Source organism: Podarcis pityusensis, assembly GCF_964106645.2.
Source record: "Podarcis pityusensis genome assembly, chromosome: 11".
Taxonomy (NCBI): domain Eukaryota; kingdom Metazoa; phylum Chordata; class Lepidosauria; order Squamata; family Lacertidae; genus Podarcis; species Podarcis pityusensis.
This window is the reverse complement of record NC_138036.1, coordinates 12,512,888-12,536,164: the sequence shown is the minus strand read 5'-3', so window position 1 is coordinate 12,536,164 and position 23,277 is coordinate 12,512,888. Positions and strand designations below refer to the sequence as shown.

At 45.1% G+C, this 23,277-nt stretch overlaps 1 protein-coding gene across 4 annotated transcripts in view; it reads right to left on the bottom strand.

Moving 5' to 3' along the window:
• DCC (DCC netrin 1 receptor) overlaps positions 1 to 23,277 on the bottom strand; it is a 964,956-nt gene that overhangs the window by 17,801 nt on the left and 923,878 nt on the right. For all 4 annotated transcript variants that reach the window (XM_080973386.1, XM_080973387.1, XM_080973388.1 and 1 more), the window contains exons 25-26: positions 21,798 to 21,914; positions 13,956 to 14,111 (exon numbers count right to left, since the gene is read on the bottom strand). In XM_080973386.1, the coding sequence (XP_080829512.1) occupies positions 13,956 to 14,111; positions 21,798 to 21,914 (273 nt within the window). The remainder of the gene's footprint in view (positions 1 to 13,955; positions 14,112 to 21,797; positions 21,915 to 23,277) is intronic.

Sequence of the window (23,277 nt, the reverse complement as noted above, 5' to 3'; positions counted from 1 at the left end):
AATATGACTGGGGTGGAGGCGAAACCTATTATCTGGCCTTTGGTGAAAGGCAGGTCCCACCACCACATCAACAGATTTCAGCCTGGAACAAATGAGTCTTTAAAGTACATGGAAGGGGCCTTCCATGGTTCCATAGGAATGGAGTTCCCTAACCATGGGGCTGGGACGCGGGTGGCGCTGCGGTCTAAACCACAGAGCCTAGGACTTGCCGATCAGAAGGTCGGCAGTTCGAATCCCTGCGACAGGGTAAGCTCCTGTTGCTCGGTCCCTGCTCCTGCTAACCTAGCAGTTCGAAAGCACGTCAAAGTGCAAGTAGATAAATAGGTACCGCTCTGGCGGGAAGGTAAACGGCGTTTCCGTGTGCTGCTCTGGTTCGCCAGAAGCGGCTTAGTCATGCTGGCCACATGACCCGGAAGCTGTACGCCGGCTCCCTTGGCCAATAAAGCGAGATGAGCGCCGCAACCCCAGAGTCATCTGCGACTGGACCTAATGGCCAGGGGTCCCTTTACCTTTCCCTTTAACCATGGAGCCACTGCAAAGATGATCCTATCCCTTTTGCCTGCCAATCCTAATTGACCATGTTTGTAGGCACTCAAGGAGGGTCTCTGAAGTTGAGAAGAACATAAGAAGATCCCTGCTGGATCTTCAAATGAAAGGCCCATCTGGTCTGGAATCCTGTTCTCACAGTGGTCAACAAGATGCCTCTGGACTTGAGTGCAAGTGTGCCCCCCCCCCATCCGCAACTGGCTTCCAGAGAAATACTTCCTGAGACAATAGATGTGGAATATAGCCATTATGGCTAGTAACCATTGGTAGCTTTATCCTCCATGAATTTGTTTAAGCATTTTTTAAAAGCCGTCTAGTTTGGTGGCCATCACCACATCTAGTGGGATCAGACTCCACAGTTTAACCATGCACTGTGAGAAGTACTTCATTTTGTCGGTCTTAAATCTTCCAACATTCAGCTTCATGGAATGTCCATAAATCCTAGTATTATAAGAAAGGGAGATAAAGTCCCCCCCTCCCCCGATCTTAATAAATAAGCAGGATCATAGAACTTAATGAAAGCTTCTGAGAACGGAGCCAACTAATGAAGTCATTTCATATTGTGGCTACCTATTTAAGAATATCTATTTGTCTAGCTCATATTGTTCAGGTACAATACAAATCAACAGCTTATAAGTACAAATACAGAAAATGAGATTCTGCACATGCACAGGTAAATCTTATGCACTTGATTCTAATTTAGTGCCAGACACCAATTAATGCTCAAGTAGAGGAAAGTAGTTAAGCCCAGTGATGCTCTTGAGCCTTTGGGAAGGAGGAAGAGTTGGCATTTTCAGCAAATCAAATATAGTGCACCTAACATTAAGTTGTGAGCTTTTGGGGGGCAGGTCTGAAAGTTTTCAAAAAATACAGTTGGTGATCTGTTTCTGAATTGAACTCAGAGCAATACAGTGGATGCTCGGGTTGTGAACGTGATCTGTGCGGGATGCACGTTCGCAACCTGCAGCGTTCGCAACCCACAGTGGCGCGTCTGTGCACGTACGGGATGCGATTTGGCACTTCTGTGCATGCGCAAAGCACGATTTAGCGCTTCTGTGCATGCGTGACCCCCGAAACCCGGAAGTAATCCATTCCGGTGGGTCCGTAACCTGAAAAAACGCAACCTGAAGCGTCTGTAACCCGAGGTATGACTGTATTCCCATTGCTAGCATCAACCTGTATCTATCTACTTACTTCTGTTACAGTGCACTGCTGAATTTGGGCAGAGCCCAATAACTGGCTGTCTATGCATGAGTTTTCAGGGGAGGGGGACACACACACCTGGGGACTGTACTTCTTAACTTTTCTACTGTGATTTCAGGATTTGAAAAAATCAACAAAAGACTTAAGTAAAGCAGCCAAGTAAGGAAGACAGTGACACAAATTGCTGCATACAGGATCCTTTGTGTAGAAGCCTATGGCATTATGATATCTACACCTTCTGACAAAGACTGTAGACAAAGGGCTTGCTTAATTAATTTCTATTTAAACCAAATGCCATATCCTTCCTTGAGACAGCTGCAATATTGCCAGAGCTGTTGCTTTATGCTTTATTATCTTGTATTGAGAGTCAATTTTTCTCTGATTTGAATATGCCACTTCAAACCTTCGCATTTAAATTGGGCTCTCCCATTGTCTGGAGTATTGCTTATAGATGAGGAATAAGAAAAGAAAAGAAAAGAAAAGAAAAGAAAAGAAAAGAAAAACAGCCTGGGCGCTTTCAGCCCTCAATAGTAGCATGGATACCAAAACAGAGATATGAACCCAACTCACCCCTCTACCCTGGACACAAAGTCAATGGGGTGACTATTTCACATGTGATGCTATTGCTGGCGATGCCACTAGGGCTGCACAGGATCAGTCTCAGCTGGGTAGGGACTATTTCCTCTCCCAATGCAAACCCCTTATTCAAATGTGAATTTTGCCCCAGCTTTTAATGGAACTTTACTTTGAATCCAAGAACAAAGCCATTTTCTTCTTACCCCCCCCCCCAAAAAAAAAACCTTAGCAGCTGAGAGACCATGGTGCTTGGAGATAAGAGTATGTGCTGTACATGCATGCATGAGAAGTTTGGTGTCCCCTTTCTCAGTTAAAAGAGTCCTGGTAATTAGGACCATGAAGATCCTTGCTTGACAGCTTGGAATGTTGTTTCTAGTCAGCAAGAGAGTATTGGGATACACTGAACACTGATATGATCTAGGGCTGTCACAAGCATTCAGGACTCATGTAATGTGTGCAGAGGATGGCGACCAAGATGATCAAGGGTCTGGAAACCAAGCCTTATGAGGAACAGTTAATAATACAGTGGTGCCCCGCAAGACGAATGCCTCGCAAGACGAAAAACTCGCTAGACGAAAGAGTTTTCCGTTTTTTGAGTCATTCCGCAAGACGAATTTCCCTATGGGCTTGCTTCGCAAGACGAAACGTCTTGCGAGTTCTTGCGAGTTTGTTTCCTTTTTCTTAAAGCCGCTAAGCCGCTAATAGCCGTGCTTCGCAAGACGAAAAAACTGCAAGACGAAGAGACTCGCGGAACGGATTAATTTCGTCTTGCGAGGCACCACTGTAATAATAATAATAATAATAATAATAATAATAATAATAATAATTTATACCCCGCCCTCCCCAGCCAAGACTGGGCTCAGGGCGGCTAACACCAGGTATAAAAACAACTGATTAAAATACAACTTAAAAACAAGATTAAAATACAACATTAAAATGCAGCCTCATTTCAGTAGAAACTCAAATCAAAATCTTTGAGGGAGTTAGGTATGTTTAGTGTAGGAAAGAGAAGACTTTGAGGAGATATGATAGTATCTAAAGGACAGTCACATGGAAGAAGGAGCATGCTTGTTTTCTCTTGCTCTGGAGGGTAGGATTCAACCCAATGGCTTCAGGTTACCAGGAAGGAGATTCTGATTAGACATTGGAAAGAGCTTTCTGACAGTAAGAGTTGTTCGGCAGTGGAATGGACTCCCTCAGAAGGCAGTGATCTCTTCTTCCTTGGAGATTTTTTAAGCAGAAGTTGGATGGCCATCTGTCATGGATGCTTTAGTTGAGATTCCTGCATTGCAGGTGATTAGACTTGATGGCCCTTGGGATCCCTTCCAACGCTACAATTCTCTGATTCTATCTCTCAAAGGCATGCAACAAACACCCCTGGAATGAAGCCATCATGTAAAAGTTGGAGGCAGGAGTGAAAATGAAAGATAATCCAACAGGAAAAGGTTGTTGTACACAACATAATTTCCCTCCCTCTTCTCTAGCCACTTTGTACGCAGGCTAGTAATTACAGGCTGATTATTACAGCTCAGGGCATCCTAATGAATGTGGCCCAAACTGCTCTGCTAACATGAGGCAGCCATAACTTCAGAGGGCCACCTGGAGAGGAACGAGAGTTCAACTCAATTTTCATGTCCATTTGTTGCTTGGTTACAAGTCTGGCAAGGATGTTAAATTATTGCTCCCATGCGTTTATTCACATCAACGAGTGTTTCATTTTCCCAAAGAGCATAAAGTTAAACGCAGAGGGCCTGCACCTGAAGTACCAGCACTGTGGGAAGTTTAGGGCCTGATAATGAGTAATCACATCAAATTGGTAAAAAAACACCCACTACGAGGGCTATTCATAAATGCCACACCTTTTATTACAGACAACACAAAGACACAAAACAGAATGTCATAAAAATGTCACAGTATTAACAAAATAAGTCAGAAATGGGCTAACTGCTTTTGGCCCATTTCATAAAAAAATTAAGATAAAATCTGAATGAATGAAGGAAACACTAAAACAATGGGGTTTGAGAAGGTGGTCTATGCCTCTAGATCTTGACATGCACCTGAAAATATATCTCCAGTTGTGTGTCAGGTATTTGACCTCTCTGTGAAACCCGTACTTTCATCAGTCTGGCTACTCCCAACATCGCCCTCCATGTGCATCAGGGATGGAGAACCTGCAGCTCTCCAGATGTTGTTGGACTCCAACTCTCAGCATCCCCGATCATGGTCCATACTGGCTGGGGCTGATGGGAGCAGGAGTCCAACAACATCTGGAATGCCGTAAGTTCCGCAGTCCCTGATATATGTAATACTAGAGGCATCTGCTAGAGCAGGCATGCCATCCTTCCTCATATGTGAAAGATTCAGCCTCCCATGATGCAGAAATGTTCAATATACGTAAAGCCTCCATGAAGTCTACATATCCTCTGCCAAAATTGGGGTCTTCTCTCTAGCACAGGCATGTCCAAACTTGGCCCTCCAGCTGTTTTGGGATTACAACTCCCATCATCCCTCGCTAACAGGACCAGAGGTCAGGGATGATGGGAATTGTAGTCCCAAAACAGCTGGGGGGCCATGTTTGGACATGCCTGTGCTAGAGAGAAGACCCCAATTTTGGCAGAGGAGATGTAGACTTCATGGAGGCTTTACGTATATTGAACATTTCTGCATCATGGGAGGCTGAATCTTTCACATATGAGGAAGGATGGCAGAGAGGAACCGATCCATACTAGAAAACTCACATGTTTCATATTCATCTTGGCAATGGGGCTTGGCAGTTGTAGTTCCCATAAAACATCCCTGGAGTAGCAAAGGCCTTTGTGAATCTCGCACTTCTCTTGGTTTGAACCATCCCATTATCACCTCTAATAAATGGAGCATGATTCCTCCTGAAATCTCTAGATGTGAGGAAGTTTGCATTTGGATCAGGGCCATGACACCACGGAAGGCTTTGCTAACCACTTCCCTATGTCCTATTTCTCCGACTGAATTCTCCCCTCCCCCAGTTGTTACTGGCTATAGCGGGGGAGGTCAGGTGCAATATGGATATTTGCCCCTCCCTACGCCCCACTGTGGGGATGCGGGTGACACTGTGGGTTAAACCACAGAGCCTAGGACTTGCCGATCAGAAGGTTGGTGGTTTGAATCCCCACGACGGGGTGAGCTCCCGTTGCTCGGTCCCAGCTCCTGCCAACCTAGCAGTTCGAAAGCACGTCAAAGTGCAAGTAGATAAATAGGTACCGCTCCAGCGGGAAGGTAAATGGCGTTTCTGTGTGCTACTCTGGTTCGCCAGAAGCGGCTTAGTCATGCTGGCCACATGACCGAGAAGCTGTACGCTGGCTCCCTCGGCCAATAAAGCGAGATGAGCGCCGCAACCCCAGAGTCAGCCACGACTGGACCTAATGGTCAGGAGTCCCTTTACCTTTACGCCCCACTGTAGATAACAGCAACTTGAAGAAACCAATTTAAGCTTTGGGAATGGAGTGGAATAAAGGGATAACAACCTTTGTCCTTCAGTACCATATTCTCAGCCCAAATTGGACCTCCATCTTGGCTATTTTTAATGTCCTATCATGAATTTCCCACCTCAGGTCTAGTTTGGCCATAAATGGCAGAAAATTATTATTATACTGTTGGAGGCCAAACCTGTGTGTGTTAGCGCTTCTTTATAGAAAGATGTGATTGTCAGGATGTTGAATTCCAAACCAGATCCCTCATTCTGTGCTTGTATGCTCTGATCTCAGGGGCCTGGGCTGCACAAAGCCCTGCAAATGAAAGGCATGTCTTAATCTAAAACACAGTGGTTTAATCCACTGCAGGTACAAAAGCCTCTTAATATCTATGCCGGTGGGAACACCTAGGGCTTAGCAGTCAGTCATGCAACATTCATCAAGAGCCCCCAAGACCCAAGGATTTCAGTGTTTTTTGCTGGAGGTAACAGCCTCTCTGCTTATCTACATGATGAGAGCAGTCCGTTGCACTCTAGTGCCATTGCTTGCAAAAGCTGATGCGGCCCAGAAGGGCCAGCAGCAGAAAACTAAGAAAGAGCATAGCCAGGTGAGCTCTCCAGGCACATTATAATGAAGAATGCCTTGGGGTGTGCATATATTTCTCTATAGGCACCAAATGAGATACTAACTAAGTAGGAAATGCTGGACTGAAATGCATCATTACTATGCTTTCCCAGAATCAGATTATCCAATTCCTGGGAAATACTGGGGAGAATTTTGTCATAATGAACTGCAGACACTGGAGACTAGCTGAAAGCTACAAGGGAAAGCAGAGGTCAGTGCCATTTGCAAAAAGCTTTCCTGTGTATAGTTAAGTTCCCCCAGTTTCTCCTAATGACTAGAGAACAAGCGAGTTTGTGCTCATTTCCTTCTGCTGCTTCTCTTGGTCACTGCAGTCCTTCAGCAATAAACAATTGGTATTGATGTTGCCAGAGCTCATAATTATCTCGTTCAAAATACAAATTTGCTTAGCTTGTAAGGCTGAAATGCAATACAGATTAGCTTGGGATGCAAAAAAGGGTTCTGCGTGTGCACACACACACAGTGCATTTTCAATTTAAGTCTTCTTTTTTTGTTTGTCAGAGTCTCAGACAATAGTTCCAGCTCAGATAGATCTAAGCAAATGAACACAAATGCGTATTTTTTATGGTTCTGTGTAAATCTAGAAAAAGTCCAGAAAGCCCATGGATCTTGGGAAAAAGAAGGCGTACAACCCCTGAGCTTATCTGACCATGATGATCAAGGGTCTGGAAACCAGGCCTTGTGAGGAACGGTTGAAGGAGCTGGGTATGTTTAGTCTGAGAAGAAGAAGAAGAAGAAGAAGAAGAAGAAGAAGAAGAAGAAGAAGAAGAAGAGTAGTAGTAGTAGTAGTAGTAGTAGTTTGGATTTGATATCCCGCTTTATCACCACCCAAAGGAGTCTCAAAGTGGCTAACATTCTCCTTTCCCTTCCTCCCCCACAACAAACACTCTGTGAGGTGAGTGGGGCTGAGAGACTTCAAAGAAGTGTGACTAGCCCAAGGTCACCCAGCAGCTGCATGTGGAGGAGCAGAGACGCGAACCCGGTTCCCCAGATTACAAGTCTACTGCTCTTAACCACTGCACCACACTGGCTCTCCCAGGAGACTGAGAGGAGATACGATAACCATCTTCAAATACCTACCTCGACTATATATTTTGTCCAGCTGTCTCCCCATCTAGGGTTGCCATGAAATACCTAACTGGAGCTCCACCAAGACTCCAGCTATTGAACCTAACCATTCTTTGCATCCATTCTGGTACTGCTTTGTCCCCATTTGCTGAAACATTTCCCAAATGTCATATTATTCAAGCTTTGGATGTCTTCACCCATATGCACCTAGTCGCTCTGCATTATAGGTGCTGAGAGTTGTTAGGAGAGCCCCTGTTTCCCTCACAGAGTCACAGTTCCCAGTATGCCCTGGAAAGAGGGATTGATGACTCTGACAACTGTAGCTCTGTGAGGGGAATAGGGTCTCCTAACAACTCTTGCCACCTTTAATAAACTCCAGTTCCTAGGATTCTCTGGGAGAAGCCATGGTTGGTATCCTAGTGGTTTAAACATGTGGTGTGGGTGTGGCCCTAGTCCAGGATTCCAACCAACGTGCCATGCAGGCTGTTAAAAGTTACACCATGGTAAAACCAGACAGCTTCGTGGGAACTAGATTCATAACAGAAGGTGGCGGATGGTTGTGCAGAGGCAGGAATGAACAGAGATGTCTTACTAAGCTCCATTGACTCCCTCCACCCCTTTTGGGAGCTGCTATCCTTTGGTGATATTTAACGCTCCTTGGGCTGATACCAAGGGCTTCATTGCGCAGGTTGGCAATCAGCCTGATGGACCGTTTGACATGCACTGTCGTTCTTGAAAGCCTTTCTAAAGCCGCAGGAGCTAAAAATTCAAAATGAAAGTTGACATTGGAAGGAAACCCAAGTGTCATGCGCTGACACACATGCAGAGAGACATCTGGATTTGCCATATGAAGGTTTGATGAAGTAAGACTCCTCCACCCACCCTAGCTGCTACAGAAGAGAGCAGTGGGTTTGTTCTATCAGGATTTAGGGGAAGCTAGCCTGACTTGCAAATCTTTACAAATGGGTTCATCTAGGAAAATGCTGGTGGATCTGAGAATTTGAGAGAGGTGCAGAAGATGGAATGCAAACAAGGAAGTAGAAAGGGTAACTAGATATGCTAAGAAACAGGATCCAATTTAGGGGCAGCTGACAGAAAACTGCCTGGGGGGCTGGGTGGGAGGGCCTTGGTCATGGCCGGGGATGGGGCACTGGTTAAAGGTGCCTAGTCAACTACTCATTCAGCATTTGAAATGTATAGTGCAAATAGTTCATCTTGGAAAACTGTAAGCACTGGTGTGTGTAGGCAACCTTGCATTAATTAAAACAAACAAAACAAATGAAAAAAGCAGAAACTTACAACACTGGTGCCCATTCAAAAGGCAGTCACTGTGATTGGATCCATGTGTGTAGAATTCTCATCTTATATGAGAAGGGATAAACCACACATGCAAACTGTACAGTGCAATTGTGAAATGCAAAGTCGAACAATTGCAAGAAAAGGATGTTCAGAAGTTGAACAAATAAAGGGAGCAGTCCTGAAGGGAGCTTGCCTGGGATGTAATTTGGCCTGGCACCATCCTTGCCAAGACGTCTCTGGAAGCTGGTTTGGGTGAACTGGGGTAAGCTTGTGAGGTGTGAGCCAGAAGGGTCTCTTGCAGAAATCTCGCTTCAGCCACATGTAAATTAAGGCAGCAACCCTTTCCACACTTACTGTGGATTAAGTCTCATTTGACCCAATAGGGTTTACTTTTGAGTAGACATGCCTAGATTTCTGTTGCAAGGCAAGCTGCTGATTCTTAGACTCAGACTCCCCCCACCCTGCCATATGGGATAATAATACCAATTTCCCCCTTACAACAGAGTTATTACTGAGTTAATGTATGTGCATTAAGCACTAAAACACACACACAGAAGCAGACACTATATAAATACTGTTATTATCACAAAAGCCTGTAAGCCAAACTGGCTTGAAGTTGTTAAAAATTTGCCTTTTGCCTTAAATACTCTTTGCTCTTCATTCCACAAACTCTCTCTGCATGGATACAATATTACAGAGTGGTTAAAAGACACGGCTGTGGACAAGCAGATGAAATGAAATTAATACAGTAATGAGATATAAACTGCCATTAGATCCATTAGTCACATTGCTCGGCTATATAAAGGACGTAGCTCTATCTGAAGATAGAGAAACGATAATAAAGCTTTTGGCGGCGGCACAAACAACCCTCTGTGCAAACTACAAAAAAACACAAACCACGAATTACATAAAAGACCTAACATAAGAAGAGTGGATTGTAAGGGTCTGGGATACAGCCTACATGTGCCCTGGCTTCCATCCCACAACACTCAAGCAGCGGCTTTTACTCATAAAAGAGTGACAGATCTTCAGTCAGGTAAGTAATGGTACATGCTCAGCACCAGACACAGGGCTCAGAAATCATGTTTCAGGAGTTCAGGAGTGGGGCAAAAAGTTCAGAATTGGACAAGAGCAACAAAGACATCCCAACAAGTTCTCCCACCCCACCTGCCAGGCAAGCCTTTAAAGATTAGTTGTAGTTTGCTCATGTGTGAGACTAACTATCTTTGCAGGAACGCTGAGATAGCAAACACGGGTTTTGTCAGTGTGAGTGGGTGGGTCTGATCCAATCCGATAAGGTGGTGCCTGGCTCCCCCTGGCTGTTCAAAACACTCCCTGCCCTCCATTGAGGTACAGTGGTACCTCTGGTTATGAACTTAATTCGTTCCGGAGGTCCGTACTTAACCTGAAACTGTTCTTAACCCGAGGTACCACTTTAGCTAATGGGGCCTCCTGCTGCCACCATACCACTGGCATGCGATTTCCGTTCTAATCCTGAGGGCAAAGTTCTCAACCCGAGGTACTACTTCTGAGTTAGCAGAGTCTGTAACCCGAAGTGTTTGTAACCCGAGATACCACTGTACTCTGCTCTGCATGAAGTTCTGCGGGTTGGGGGGGAGAGAGCTGAGAGCCCTGCTCCCCTTCTGCACATTTCTATCCAAAATCACAGCTCGTTATGTGTTTCTGATTGCATGTAGCAAGGACACATTCACTAGTGGCCCATTGGAGGCACTTCCTTTTGAGACCATGTAGTCCACCACATCTCCTGCCAACCTAGCAGTTCAAAAGCATGTCAAAGTGCAAGTAGATAAATAGGTACTGCTCTGGCGGGAAGGTAAACGGCATTTCCGTGCACTGCTCTGGTTCGCCAGAAGCGGCTTAGTCATGCTGGCCACATGACCCAGAAGCTGTATGCCGGCTCCCTCGGCCAATAAAGCGAGATAAGCACCACAACCCCAGAGTTGGTCACGACTGGACCTAATGGTCAGGGGTCCCTTTATCTTTACCTTTAGTCCACCACATGCTTGCTGTGGTGGATGCCTTAGCATCAAGGTCATACCACTGATTTCATGGACCCTGATCTGGACAAGGTGGTCATCATGCTTGGACCAGTTTTCCATGGGCCTTGACCAGCTTCAGTACTCTAATTCAATGCTATCATACACAGGGTGCAATAAAGTTCTTATTGTTTGAGGTTGGAGCATTAATGGGGGGACCTGTGGCCCTCCAGAAGTTGTTGGGCTCCCACCAGAAAGGTCAATGGTCAAGGAAGATAGGAGTTGTAGTCCAGAATAAAATCCAGGGTCGGTAACTTAGAATATGCAGCTTAGATGTTTCCATCACACACACACACACACACACACACACACACACACACACTGAAACAGCACCATGGGTTGAGATCACTCTGACAAGATATTTTTCTTTATTTTCTGGCAGAAGGAAAAAGAAAAAGAAGCCAGTGCAAACTCATTATTCTGGTCAATTGCTACCACCCGCTTTGACAGCAGACAAAATGGCAGACAGGTTTATCATCCAATGGAGGCAGGCATGACTGAAGTCTGCCTTTCCCCTTCATTTTCTTCAGTTTCTCTTTCAGCAGATGGCTGAGGGTGAATATTGGCCTTTTCTTCTTTTTTTTGCTAAGGCTGTTTTTTTTTAGCATTGGCTTCTTTCTAGTTCATTAGAAATGGGTTTCAAGAACAGAAAAGAGGGATTCAATCACGGCCCATTTGGCAGGATGAATGGCTGCACCGTCCATAGTGCCATTGCATATGATGAATTTGAAGGGTGCCTCTCTCCAATCAATAGTATGTGCAGTCATGTAATAATGTAGGGACTGTGACTCTGAAATGAGTTACTGCAGTGCACAGTTTGTACTTGTCTACATTTGAGCATGGATCTCATGGCTCAAGTTAAATACTCCTGGTGCACATATCCGACTTCTTACTCTATCTCATTTATGAACCCATGAAGTTATCCTACACTGGGTAAAACCACGGGAACATTCAGCTCAGTACTGTTATGAGACCCCCAGTCCCCTCAAAGAGCTACAATTCCCAACTAGTAGTTAAGAAACTACTAGTCCCAGGATTTGCTGGAGGAAGCCATGGCTGTGTAAGAGTGATTGAGATGTATGGTGTCGAGGTAACCAACTGTCAGGGACTGGCTAGACAAGGAGGAATAGTAGGAAGCTACAGCTGAAGAACTTCCCAAGGCAGCATCAGAGTGGGAAGGCAAATGGTGGTGGGATACAGAAGACATGTCAGAGGAAGAAGGGGGCAGATGAGTTGGCAGCTGAGCAAGCAATTGTGAGAATGAGGCAGCTGAGAAGGAGGAGGCTCAGATCCTCAGTTCTGGCAACTGCTTCATCAGGCTAGTTCTGCCCATGGTGTTCTCTGTTGGGCTTTGCCTTTCTGAATGAAAAATCAGCCTTACTGCTCATCTCTGAGTTTCTGTGCTGAACTGCAGCTGAACCAGTCCTGACACCTACATTTGCAACCAGCCCCTGCCAGCACAGCAAATGGTCATGGGAGTTGTAGTCAACTAACACCTGGAAGGCATTAAGTTTGCTATCCCTCGTTTAAAGTTACTATATCCTTTATTTACAGAACAACCCTTTCGGTGAGATAGCTGAAGTTTCCCATTTTGCTGCTATCGGCAAGAGATGGCTGTGAAATGTTCAGATGTCGCATTCAAATTCTGTGTGGGCCCTTCCGAAAAGTACAGTGGTACCTCAGGTTACAGATGCTTCAGGTTACAGACGCTTCAGGCTACAGACTCCACTAACCCAGAAATAGTACCTCGGGTTAAGAACTTTACCTCAGGATGATAACAGAAATCGCGTGGCGGTGGTGCGGTGGCAGCGGGAGGCCCCATTAGCTAAAGTGGTACCTCAGGTTAAGAACAGTTTCAGGTTAAGAACGGACCTCCAGAACGAATTAAGTTCTTAACCTGAGGTACTACTGTAGAGCTAACCAGGCATGAGGATACTACAAAGAAAAGCAATCACTTGGCTGGTGTCTCATGTCAGTGGTAATGTGTACAGAGTGTCATGTTTTCATCTGGTTGCCTATGAATGCCTCTTGCTTTGACAGCCAGAGGAGTGTGGATACTAGGCATACCAGCGGCAACAATGGGAAAAAGAATGCAATCTTGAGAGTAGTCACTCTCTCTTTCAGCTTTAGTTCCTGGTCTGCTAAATGGGAGGGGGTAGGTGGCCTTCCTTGGGTAGTTGTGAAGGCAAAACAAGGTAAAGATCACGATCAATCAGGGATGAATAAGGATACTTCAGTTGCATGGTTCCTATCCCAGCAGGCAGAAGCTTTGCTAGAGACAGGATAATAGGAGAACCCTCGGTGCTTTGAGAAAACTCTCTCCCCATCAGCTTTTGCTGCCGTGCCCCCATTGTTTGAGCCAGCAGGAGGATGGCTGAGGTGTCAGACTAAACTCCTGTGCAAGCAAGGTAAAGGAAAAAGGCAGAAGGGGAGCAAGGCAAAGGGAAATAAGCAGGTGACAAATGCAGGTCAGGACAGAAAGAAAACATGACATTTATAGGGGTCAGCAGCAGTAGTTGGCAAGATGCCACTGCTTCCCTAACTTCCCATCAGCACCATTGCTTTGGTGTACCAGGAGGGTAGGGGGCGAGTCAGCAATGAGGTTGTTGTGGTGCGAACACACCAACAGGATCTCTAGGTCCAAGTGTAAATGGGTAAAAATGAGCCTTTAGATGTGCTTTCATGAAACAATTACAGTCATACCTCGGGATAGATATGCTTCAGGATAAGTATTTTTGGTTAGGCTCCGCAGCGACCCGGAAGTAACAGAGCATGTTACTTCCAGGTTTCGCCGCTCACGCATGCGCAGACAGTCAAAATGACGTCACACGCATGTGCGGAAGCAGCGAAATGCGGCCCACACACATGCAGACGCGTCTTATGTTCTATTCAGGATGTGAACCGGGCTCCGGATGGATCCCGTTCGCATCCCGAGGTACCACTGTAATTGGATTATTCCATTATTTCCACCTGTCAACCCAATTCATCTGGCTCTAGGGGTCATTTCGCTTTAAAAATGCATTGTTACTGGTGGGATAACACTTGTAGCATCCATTTTGTGTCTTATGTATTTCAGTGTCCTGAAGCTGAGGGGGGAAAGAGAAAACACTTTACTTACTTCTTCCTGTTCCAAATGTCCGGTCAACCGAGAGCGTTGGGAATGGCACAGGTCGAAGCGTGAACTGAGGATGTGGGTATCCACATGTGGGGGATGGCAGGATTCCTGGGTACTGAGCACTTTCTAGCGTTGGCACTGGGATGGCACTCACCACAGCTGGAAATAAAAAAAAGGGACAGAATAGTCTTAGTGCTGTGGATTCCCATAGAAGACTCACGAGGGGATATTTGGGCCCAGAATTAATTCAAAGGAATGGGGTGATGATTATTATCATGGCTGTTTGGGCAAGGGAGATGCTTCTGAGAGGTGGGAGAAGAAGAAGAAGAAGAAGAAGAAGAAGAAGAAGAAGAAGAAGAAGAAGAAGAAGAGGAGTTTGGATTTGATATCCCGCCTTTCACTCCCCTTCAGGGGTCTCAAAGCGGCTAACATTCTCCTTTCCCTTCCTCCCCCAACACTCTGTGAGGTAAGTGGGGCTGAGAGACTTCAAAGAAGTGTGACTGGCCCAAGGTCACCCAGCAGCTGCATGTGGAGGAGCGGAGACTCGAACCCGGTTCCCCAGATTACAAGACTACTGCTCTTAACCACTACACCACACTGGCTCTGACATGATGTTTGGCAGAGACTCCATTGTAATATTGGAGCCTCATTGCTGGCTAGGAGAAAATAAAAGCAAAACTGCTCAATCATGTCAAAATCAGCTGCTCAAAGGAAAGAAGGCACATGATGAATTAAATTACAAATCAAGTTGATGCTATTCATAATAAAAACTGATCAATTAGCGCTTATTTAAAGTTCAGCACAGCCTCCAAATTAAGAGCGAGGCATGATTTAATGGCAGTGAGTAATTGGAAGATGCCCACTGCTGTCAAATCCATGCGAGCTGCAGGAAGGTAGAATTAAAATGTGAAATTAATTTTGTTTTAAAGAAGAAAAAGAATTTATCATAGTTCATTTCTTTTTTTCCTGATTTGCCTATAGTGGTCTGAAAAATTAGAGAATAACATATTTAATGCACACCATAGAGAGGAGTTAGGAAAGAAGGGCTGGGGAGAGGGGAATCCATCTTGATCATTCTGTTTCTTGAATAAGCATGAGGGTAAAGGAGTTTATTTTGAATACATCACTCGAGGATCTCAAGGTCAGAATCATAAATCTACTGTAATCATTACTATAGCTATATTTCACAATCACAATGATCAGGGCCAATTCAAACTGGTAATTTGTTTCTCTAAATGCTTTTTTTGAGGTGACTGTAATAACAAAAACAAAAATATCATTAAAGTATGCAATAATACATCTCTGATGGCAAGCAGAATAGGCTCAGAAGACTGCAGATTGTGAGGGTTATCAACGTGTTTCTTTGTATTTCTACACAGTTGCCACATTTCTTAAATGAGTCCTTCCCTAGGCACCTCCAAATTTTTATTAAAAATCAATTTATAAAAGATACAAAAGCATCTAAGTAAAATATAACAGCAACATAGTAAGGGCAAAATAAACACTGCAATAAGAAGGCATTGTCCAATAGTAAAACTGTTGGGTAAGAAGAGCTGGAGCTGGCATGGTTGACATTCTGGCCCCAGGTTCATAGCTGCCTGACATTGATAGGATGTTAGCCTGCTACTGCAATTCACGGGCAAGAATTTTTATCCGGCATTCAATTTATATCATGACCTGATCTTATTTTGTTCTGATTAGATTGCTGTTATAATAAAGTAAGTATTGTGAATGTGAAGCATATTATTTATAATCTCCATGGATTTAATTGTGCGATCACTTCATTGCTTTCCCCACAACCCCATAAATATGTTTGAGATGCTCCTTTGCAACAGTGAATGTGCACTTTTTGTACTGGGAGTAGAAAACCGCAGGCCAGCTACCAACCACTAGCCTGTGAATAAATTACTGGCTGTTTGGCTTTCTCTGTCCTTCTTGCCACCTGTGCTTTCAAAGGAAAATGAAGACTTGAAGTTTCTCCCTGCTGCTGGATTCAAACACAAATTACCCATAGCTATCCGATAGGTAACCTCTTTTTGAAAGGCAGTGGCACAAAAGCAAAGCAGATAAAGAATTTTCACATTTGTGGCCTTTGAAACGGTGGAACATAAGTGCTGTTGAGGATTAAACAAGAAGATTAAACACTATTTGTGAGTTGAGGATGGGTGGGCAGGGGGTGGGGTGGGGTGTGAGGGGAGAGAGGGAGAGAGAGAGAGCGAGAGAGAGAGAGCGAGAGAGAGAGAGAGAGAGAACTAGACCATCATTAGAAAAACGTGGCAGCTGTCTCTCTCCTGCCCCCTCCTTCTTCCCAGCCTTCCACCTGACAAATGGATAAATAAGTTTGCATCCATGTCATGCCAGAGTCCTCTATTGCAAGAAGCTCAATGGTAGCCCAACTGATTTATGCTGGCACAAGTGAGTGAAGATTCAATTTCATTTTGTGCAATTATAAAAGGCATGGCTTTTACAAAGCAATTATAGCACAGATAAACAGATTACACCTACAGATTGTTGTTTTCTGAAAGAACATTTTACAACAATGGCTTATTATACATGATATAGAAGTTGTGTGTGAGAGAGAGGGGGGGTGTTGCTAGCATTTTCCAAATTCAAATCAGGAAGAAGTGGCAAAAGCTGTTCTAACAAAAAGACAATGCTATCTTCTACTACTTGACTCAGATTAACACCAACCCATTTTTTCAGATGGAGCTGGCACACTGATACGGCATAATTCTGAACTGTACTACTTTGGACTGTAGGTCATGGTAGAGAGTCATGGTTTTTGAATGCACCAGCTTGAATACAATGCAAACAATAACAATAAATCACTGCATGTGTTCAAATAACACACCAAGGTAGGAACATCTTTGATGCACTAGCTTTTTATGAAAATGGGGAACCGGTTTGTCCTACCTTTTTGCAGTCCGCAGTGTTATCTGCCAATTTGTTAGAGCCTAAAATATTAAGTCCACAACTTTTTGGGGAGTGGGCGGGGCCCTTTTAGAGCCAACATTGTAGATAGATGTTCAGATGTTATTTGTGGCTTGAAGCATCCTCAACCAACTTTGACTGTTCTGCCAACTTCGCTCTATCCTAGACAAGTTAGGTCTGGCCACAGCTATCAATACCTTGATAATACCAAGATTAGATTACTACATTGCACTTTCTTTAGGGTTGCCTTAGAGGATTATATGGGATGCAGGTGGTGCTATGGGTTAAACCACAGAACCTAGGACTTGCAGATCAGAAGGTCGGCGGTTCGAATCCCTGTGACAGGGTGGGCTCCCATTGCTCGGTCCCTGTTCCTGCCAACCTAGCAGTTTGAAAGCACATCAAAGTGCAGGTAGATAAATAGGTACCGCTTCGGCGGGAAGGTAAACGGCGTTTCCATGCGCTGCTCTGGTTCGCCAGAAGCGGCTTAGTCATGCTGGCCACATGACCCAGAAGCTGTACGCCGGCTCCCTCGGCCAATAAAGAGAGATGAGAGCCGCAACCCCAGAGTCGGTCACGACTGGACCTAATGGCCAGGGGTCCCTTTACCTTTACCTTAGAGGATTATCCAAAGAATTTTGGCTTGATAGAGAAGGCCCCTTATTTTCATCTTACAGCAACCAGAATTTAATACTTTTAAAAATGTAATGTGCAGGGCATTGCCTTTTTTCATTGAAAAACGTGATCCTTGACCTGTTCTCTGAAGGAGTCCAGTCCAGAATTCTATAAACTCATTCTGTGCAGTTTGTTGAACAGCAACTGCTTGCAGCTCAGAAACCAATTACATCCTTATTAGCTTCTAGTAATTACACCCTGATTAAAATGATCTGGTGCTGCCATGTATTCCAAATTATTGTTGTTGCAGGTTACTCCCAGTCTTTCTCCCTTACCCGGCAATTTGTTTACATTAGGCTTGCATAACTTTTGACCTTCCAGAACAGGGACCATTCCCCTTCAGCAACGTACAGGTGAACTCTCCAGGCACTTGATCAGCTTCCCATTTTTGCTTGTAGCCTGGGAACACCAAAAAGTAAAAATAAAATAAAAATCCCCAGGGGTGGGGTTACTGAGCACCTGGAATGCCACTATAAATGCTTGGTGATTTCACATTGACCTGGGCGGGTCTGGAAATGCCATCTGGATCATGTTGCATCCATGCTGTGGCAGCTGCATTGGCACCATGCCTATCTGTTCCTTGGCCCATTTTAAGGTGTTGATATTGACCTTTGAATCTAAAATCAGACATAGCCAATGTGTGCCTTGCAGATGTTGCTGGACCACAGCTCCCATCCGTCTCAGTCAGCATAGCCAATGGTTAGGAATGATGGGAGTTGCTGTCCAATAGCACCTGCAGGGCACTGCATTAACTGCCCCTACCTCCAACTAGTTTGTGAAGAAAATTCCCAAACTCAGTTCCATGGGTGACTCTGGGTCATATATATGCGGTAGCCTATCTTAAAGTTTTAAGTGTCTATATGCTTATCACATTTATAAATTTTAAATTTATTCCTGTACATTATTTTAACTGTTTCTGGGATTGTACCCCCAAGTGTGTTTTATAAGCTGGTCTCCGACTGTAATAAATTATCTATCTATCATCTATCTATCTATCTATCTATCTATCCATCTATCATCTCTTCTTGGGAGAAAAGCAATGACAAACCTAGACAGCATCTTAAAAAGCAGAGACATCACCTTGCCAACAAAGGTCTGTATAGTTAACGCTATGGTTTTCCCAGTAGTGGAAAGTGAGTATGGAAGTGAGAGCTGGACCATAAAGAAGGCTGATCGTCAAAGAACTGATGCTTTTGAATTATGATGCTGGAGGAGACTCTTGAGAGTCCCATGGACTGCAAAAATATCAAACAGATCCATTCTTAAGGAAATCAGCCCTGAGTGCTCACTGGAAGGACAGATCCTGAAGCTGAGGCTCCAATACTTTGGCCACCTCATGAGAAGAGAAGATTCCCTGGAAAAGACCCTGATGTTGGGAAAGATGGAGGGCATAAGGAGAAGGGGACGACAGAGGACGAGATGGTTGGACAGTGTTCTTGAAGCTACCAGCATGAGTTTGACCAAACTGCGGGAGGCAGTGGAAGACAGGAGGGCCTGGCGTGCTCTGGTCCATGGGGTCACGAAGACTAAACGACTAAACAACAACATTCTATCTAACTACTCCTACCCTAAATGGTCAGTGACTGGGCCATCTGAAGGGTTGCTTACACCCATATGAACCTGCTTGGCATCTGAGCACCCTCTTCTCTAGTCCAACAATGAGGTCCCTCAGGTTTTTTCTTTCTTACTGCAAATTTGGAAGCTTTCGAGTTTATAAAGTCAAGACAGCGCACAAGATGAAAGTGAGATAAAATGCAAAAAGGAGTTCTAAAAACAATTTAAAGAAAATTCTAAAAACATACTGTCAGGGGTTCAGGAGCAGAGGCAAGGGCAAGGGAGGAAACAGAGAGCGAGGGGGAGGAGGCAGAAGAAAAGATGAGTGATGACGACGACCCGAGATCTCCGAGTCTTTCCAGTGAATCAGAAGATTCACAGAAAGGAGCACCAGTGGCCAGGGCAAGGGGGGAGCCTAGGGGGACACCCCAGGAAGATAGAGCCAGAGGGGACTCAGAGGGGAGCAGTTGGAAATCGGGACCAGCGTCACCGCCAGAGAGCAGGGAAGAGGAAGGGCGCCAGGGATCAAGCGCTGGCAGCTCACAACAGGGGGGAGGGCACGAGTCAGGAGTGGCCACACCTCCATCGGGGAGCGAAGAAACGGTCAGACGGAAGGTGGAAGGTTGGGCGCGCGCGCCAAGTTCAAATGCACAGGAAAGTGGCGCAGTAGGCAGCCCGGAAAGGGAGCCAGGTCCTAAAGCCCGCCGAAAGGAGGGAGAAGAGTCAGGGGGGTCAGCGTCAGAGGAATCCCGGAAGGAAGAGACCCCGGGGGGGCAGAGGGACCCAGAGAAGAACAGTCAGGCGGAAAAGGTGGAGCAAGGCTAGGATATTAAGTTGGTGTACAAGGGGCGGAGACTCAGATGGAGCTTCGCCGATCTAACCATTAGACGTAGGGTTGCACGCAGCAGCTTGAGAATGGAAACTGTAACTCAATAAAGACTTTTATTTAATGATCGCTGGCTAGCGTGATCCTCTGTGAGCTAGGATCTGGAAGCAACTCTGACACATACAATTAAAATTTCATAAATGACTGGGTCACACTACAGGAAAAGCCCTGTTAAACAAAAGCTTAATTGGCAGGCATCTCAAAATCATGTCTTTAAGCAGGGTTTGTTTTTTTAAATCCAGAGCTCAGCTCCAGCACCTCTCAGAGGGGTGCCATTGTCATTCTAAGATAACAAGGGAAAAGTTCATGGCAAAGCTGTCAACTTTTCAGTTTTCTTGTGAGGAATCCTATTCGGAATAAGAGAATTTCCCTTAAAAAAAGGGGAACGTTGACAACTATAGTTCATGGTGAGCTCCGGCACCTGCTTTTCTAGAAAAATAGCACTGACTTTAGATGGCTGCTTAATTCAACTGGTAATTGATTCCAACTGCAACACTCAAAACTCAGGACCAGATTCAGCTAATCCAGATTCAGCAGAAACTAGTAGAACAGCTCCTGTAGTGCAATAAGGCTTTCACAGCACTCCTGCCCCTATGCACCCTCACGCTTCCCCCAAATTCACTCTGGAGAACCCCCAGAGCAGCATCCAGGGGGACAAGAGGGGGGGGATCCTGTCTGGCAAGCCAAATGCTTACACTGATGGAATGACAACAAATTCCTCTACCAATTTCTAAGGGCACATTTTGGGCATGCAGTACTCTCAGTACTCAAGCAGTTCTTGACAAGAGATTGATGAGGTGGAAGGAAGCTAGCCCCTGCAGTTCATATGCAGTGGTACCTTGGTTCTCGAACTTAATCCATTCCAGGAGTCCGTTCGACTCCTGAAACCGTTCGAAAACCAAGGTGCGGCTTCCGATTGGCTGCAGGAGCTTCCTGCACACAATCGGAAGCTGCAGAAGCCGTACCAGGCGTTCGGCTTCCGAAAAATGTTTGCAAACCAGAACACTTACTTCTGGGATTGCAGTGTTCAGGGGCCGATTTGTTTTGGAACCACTGACAGAGGAGGGGGTGCAATGGGTGCTGTCCACCCCGGGTGTCATCCCTGAGGGGGGTGACATTGTTGTGCCACCCCCCTGGGATGCTCACCACTCGCCGTGGGTGGCTAGCTCCACCCGTGGGTGTACAGCATGTGCACCACTCTGGGTGCCGGAGCAGTTAGCTTCTCCTCTGATGGGAGCCAAACTATTCAGGAGCCAAGGTACCACTGTACAGCTTACTGGATCTAGGAAATCCCATTGGCATCCCTGGTTTGAAAAAACATCATCTTTCATGCCCACCAGTGCATAGCTGTCAACTTTCAGATCTGAAAATAAGGGATCAGCAGCCTCACCTGTCCAGGGGACAGTCTATGGGATATCTAACAATCCGGGATAGCAGCGGGAAACGGCTCTGGAATAAGGGACTTTCCCGCAAAAAAAAGGGAAGGTTGACAGCTATGCACCAGTGGGGCATGGAACGGGGCGTACAGTGATGTCCTGAGCTGGTGGACAGGACCACGTGGGAGAAAACACTCTCAAAAATTTTACCTATTGAGATATTGTTATATTTTCATTTGACAAAATGCAACAGCACTTCTGTTTCAGAATTAGGGTGGGCTTTATCCTTTAGGCCAAGGAACCTGTAGCTTTGCTACATCATCCCTGACATTGGTCATGCTGGCCAAGACTGATGGGAGGCAAAGTCCAATAACATCTGGAGGTCCACAAGCTCCCCACCCCGGCTGCAGACACACAACTTACAAGGATTGCTGGGCTGTGAGTCCATTGGAATCATGAGCTTGGTGCGTGTTGCTCTGCGGGCCGCGAGTGACCGTTCCAACGTGGACATACTGCTCCCCACTTCTTCTGTGTCTGGAGCTGAGAGATTGCAATACAAAGGTTAATTAAGCAAGGGTTCTGTACATCAAGCTGAGGAGGTACCCTCATCCCACCCCAAGAGGGCTCCGTGCAAGACAGAAGTTTCCCCATATCTTCCCAGATGGAAAATGCTGGTCACCTGGTAAGCATCGCCTCCTCCTAGGACCACATAATATTTGAAAGACCACTTTGGAACAGAAAGAATTGCTTCCCCCTTTTTTTGCAATTGACTTTTAATGCTAGTTCATTTCTATGAAATTTCATTGCAGCTTCGCAGTCGTGCCTCTTTGTAGCTGCAGTGAAACGCACACTGCCAAAAAACAGAACGAGACCCTGACTGTCATCCTAAAATGTTGTTTGTTGCTGACCTCCCTTGAAGTTCACAGCAAAACTCCATTGCAGGGGTGGCCAAACTCCCACACGCTAATTATTTGCTCAAATCAGCATTCTGCCTTCTGTGTGATTGGCCGTAGTGTTTAAAAGGCGGTGTATAATCACCCATTTACTCAGGGCCATTTGCTATAGAGATGAGAGTCTATGCAGTGTATTTGGGAACAAAAATAAGTCTCGCTCTCTATTTAATGGCACCAGATTTAAATGATTTAGCTGAGTTACGAGCATAAAAACTGGTTTAATATTACCCCAAATTAAGCTCTTGAAGATTTGGCAGGCTAATGATGAATGCAATGAGATAATGTTTTAGTTCTAAATGTGGTTAGGTAAAGGAAGCTGGGCAGATATCTTTTTTGCCATATGCATCATTTGCTATATTAAATACTGACATAAATAACCCAACTAGATCCTAAAGTATCAATTAGTAGTTTTGCCAGTGGAAGGTTTGCTAAATGAAATCAGTTGAAGCTCGTTAGCGCTTCATTAAGCTTCGAATGACCTTTGAACTATGTAAATATCATTTTTCTCCATGTTGACTTCAGATCTGCTTTTTGCTCATGCTTTGCGGAAGTAATGATATATTTGGAATGTCCGAGGCCAGATTTAAATGCGATGCTGATTGGGCTAAAATTGCTTTATCATTACGAATTCCATGCAGTGGACTTCATGTTTAAACTGGGCCCTTAATCGTGCCAGGGATCTGTGGCCCCAGCAGGTGCTATCCTGGCATCCAAATGGGCTGGGGGCCCAATTTAAATGTGGAGCTGGCTAAGCGGAACACTGATGCATGGATAAGCAATTTCTGCCCCCAACCGGGCCATGGATATAATTAGCAAAGTTTCCAGCTAAGGACCAAAATGAACAAAGAGCACGCAGCCTCAAGCAGGAAATTCCTCTGGCGACATTTTGCAAAAGCTGTATTGGCATAACCAGGCATAATAATAATAATAATAATAATAATAATAATCAT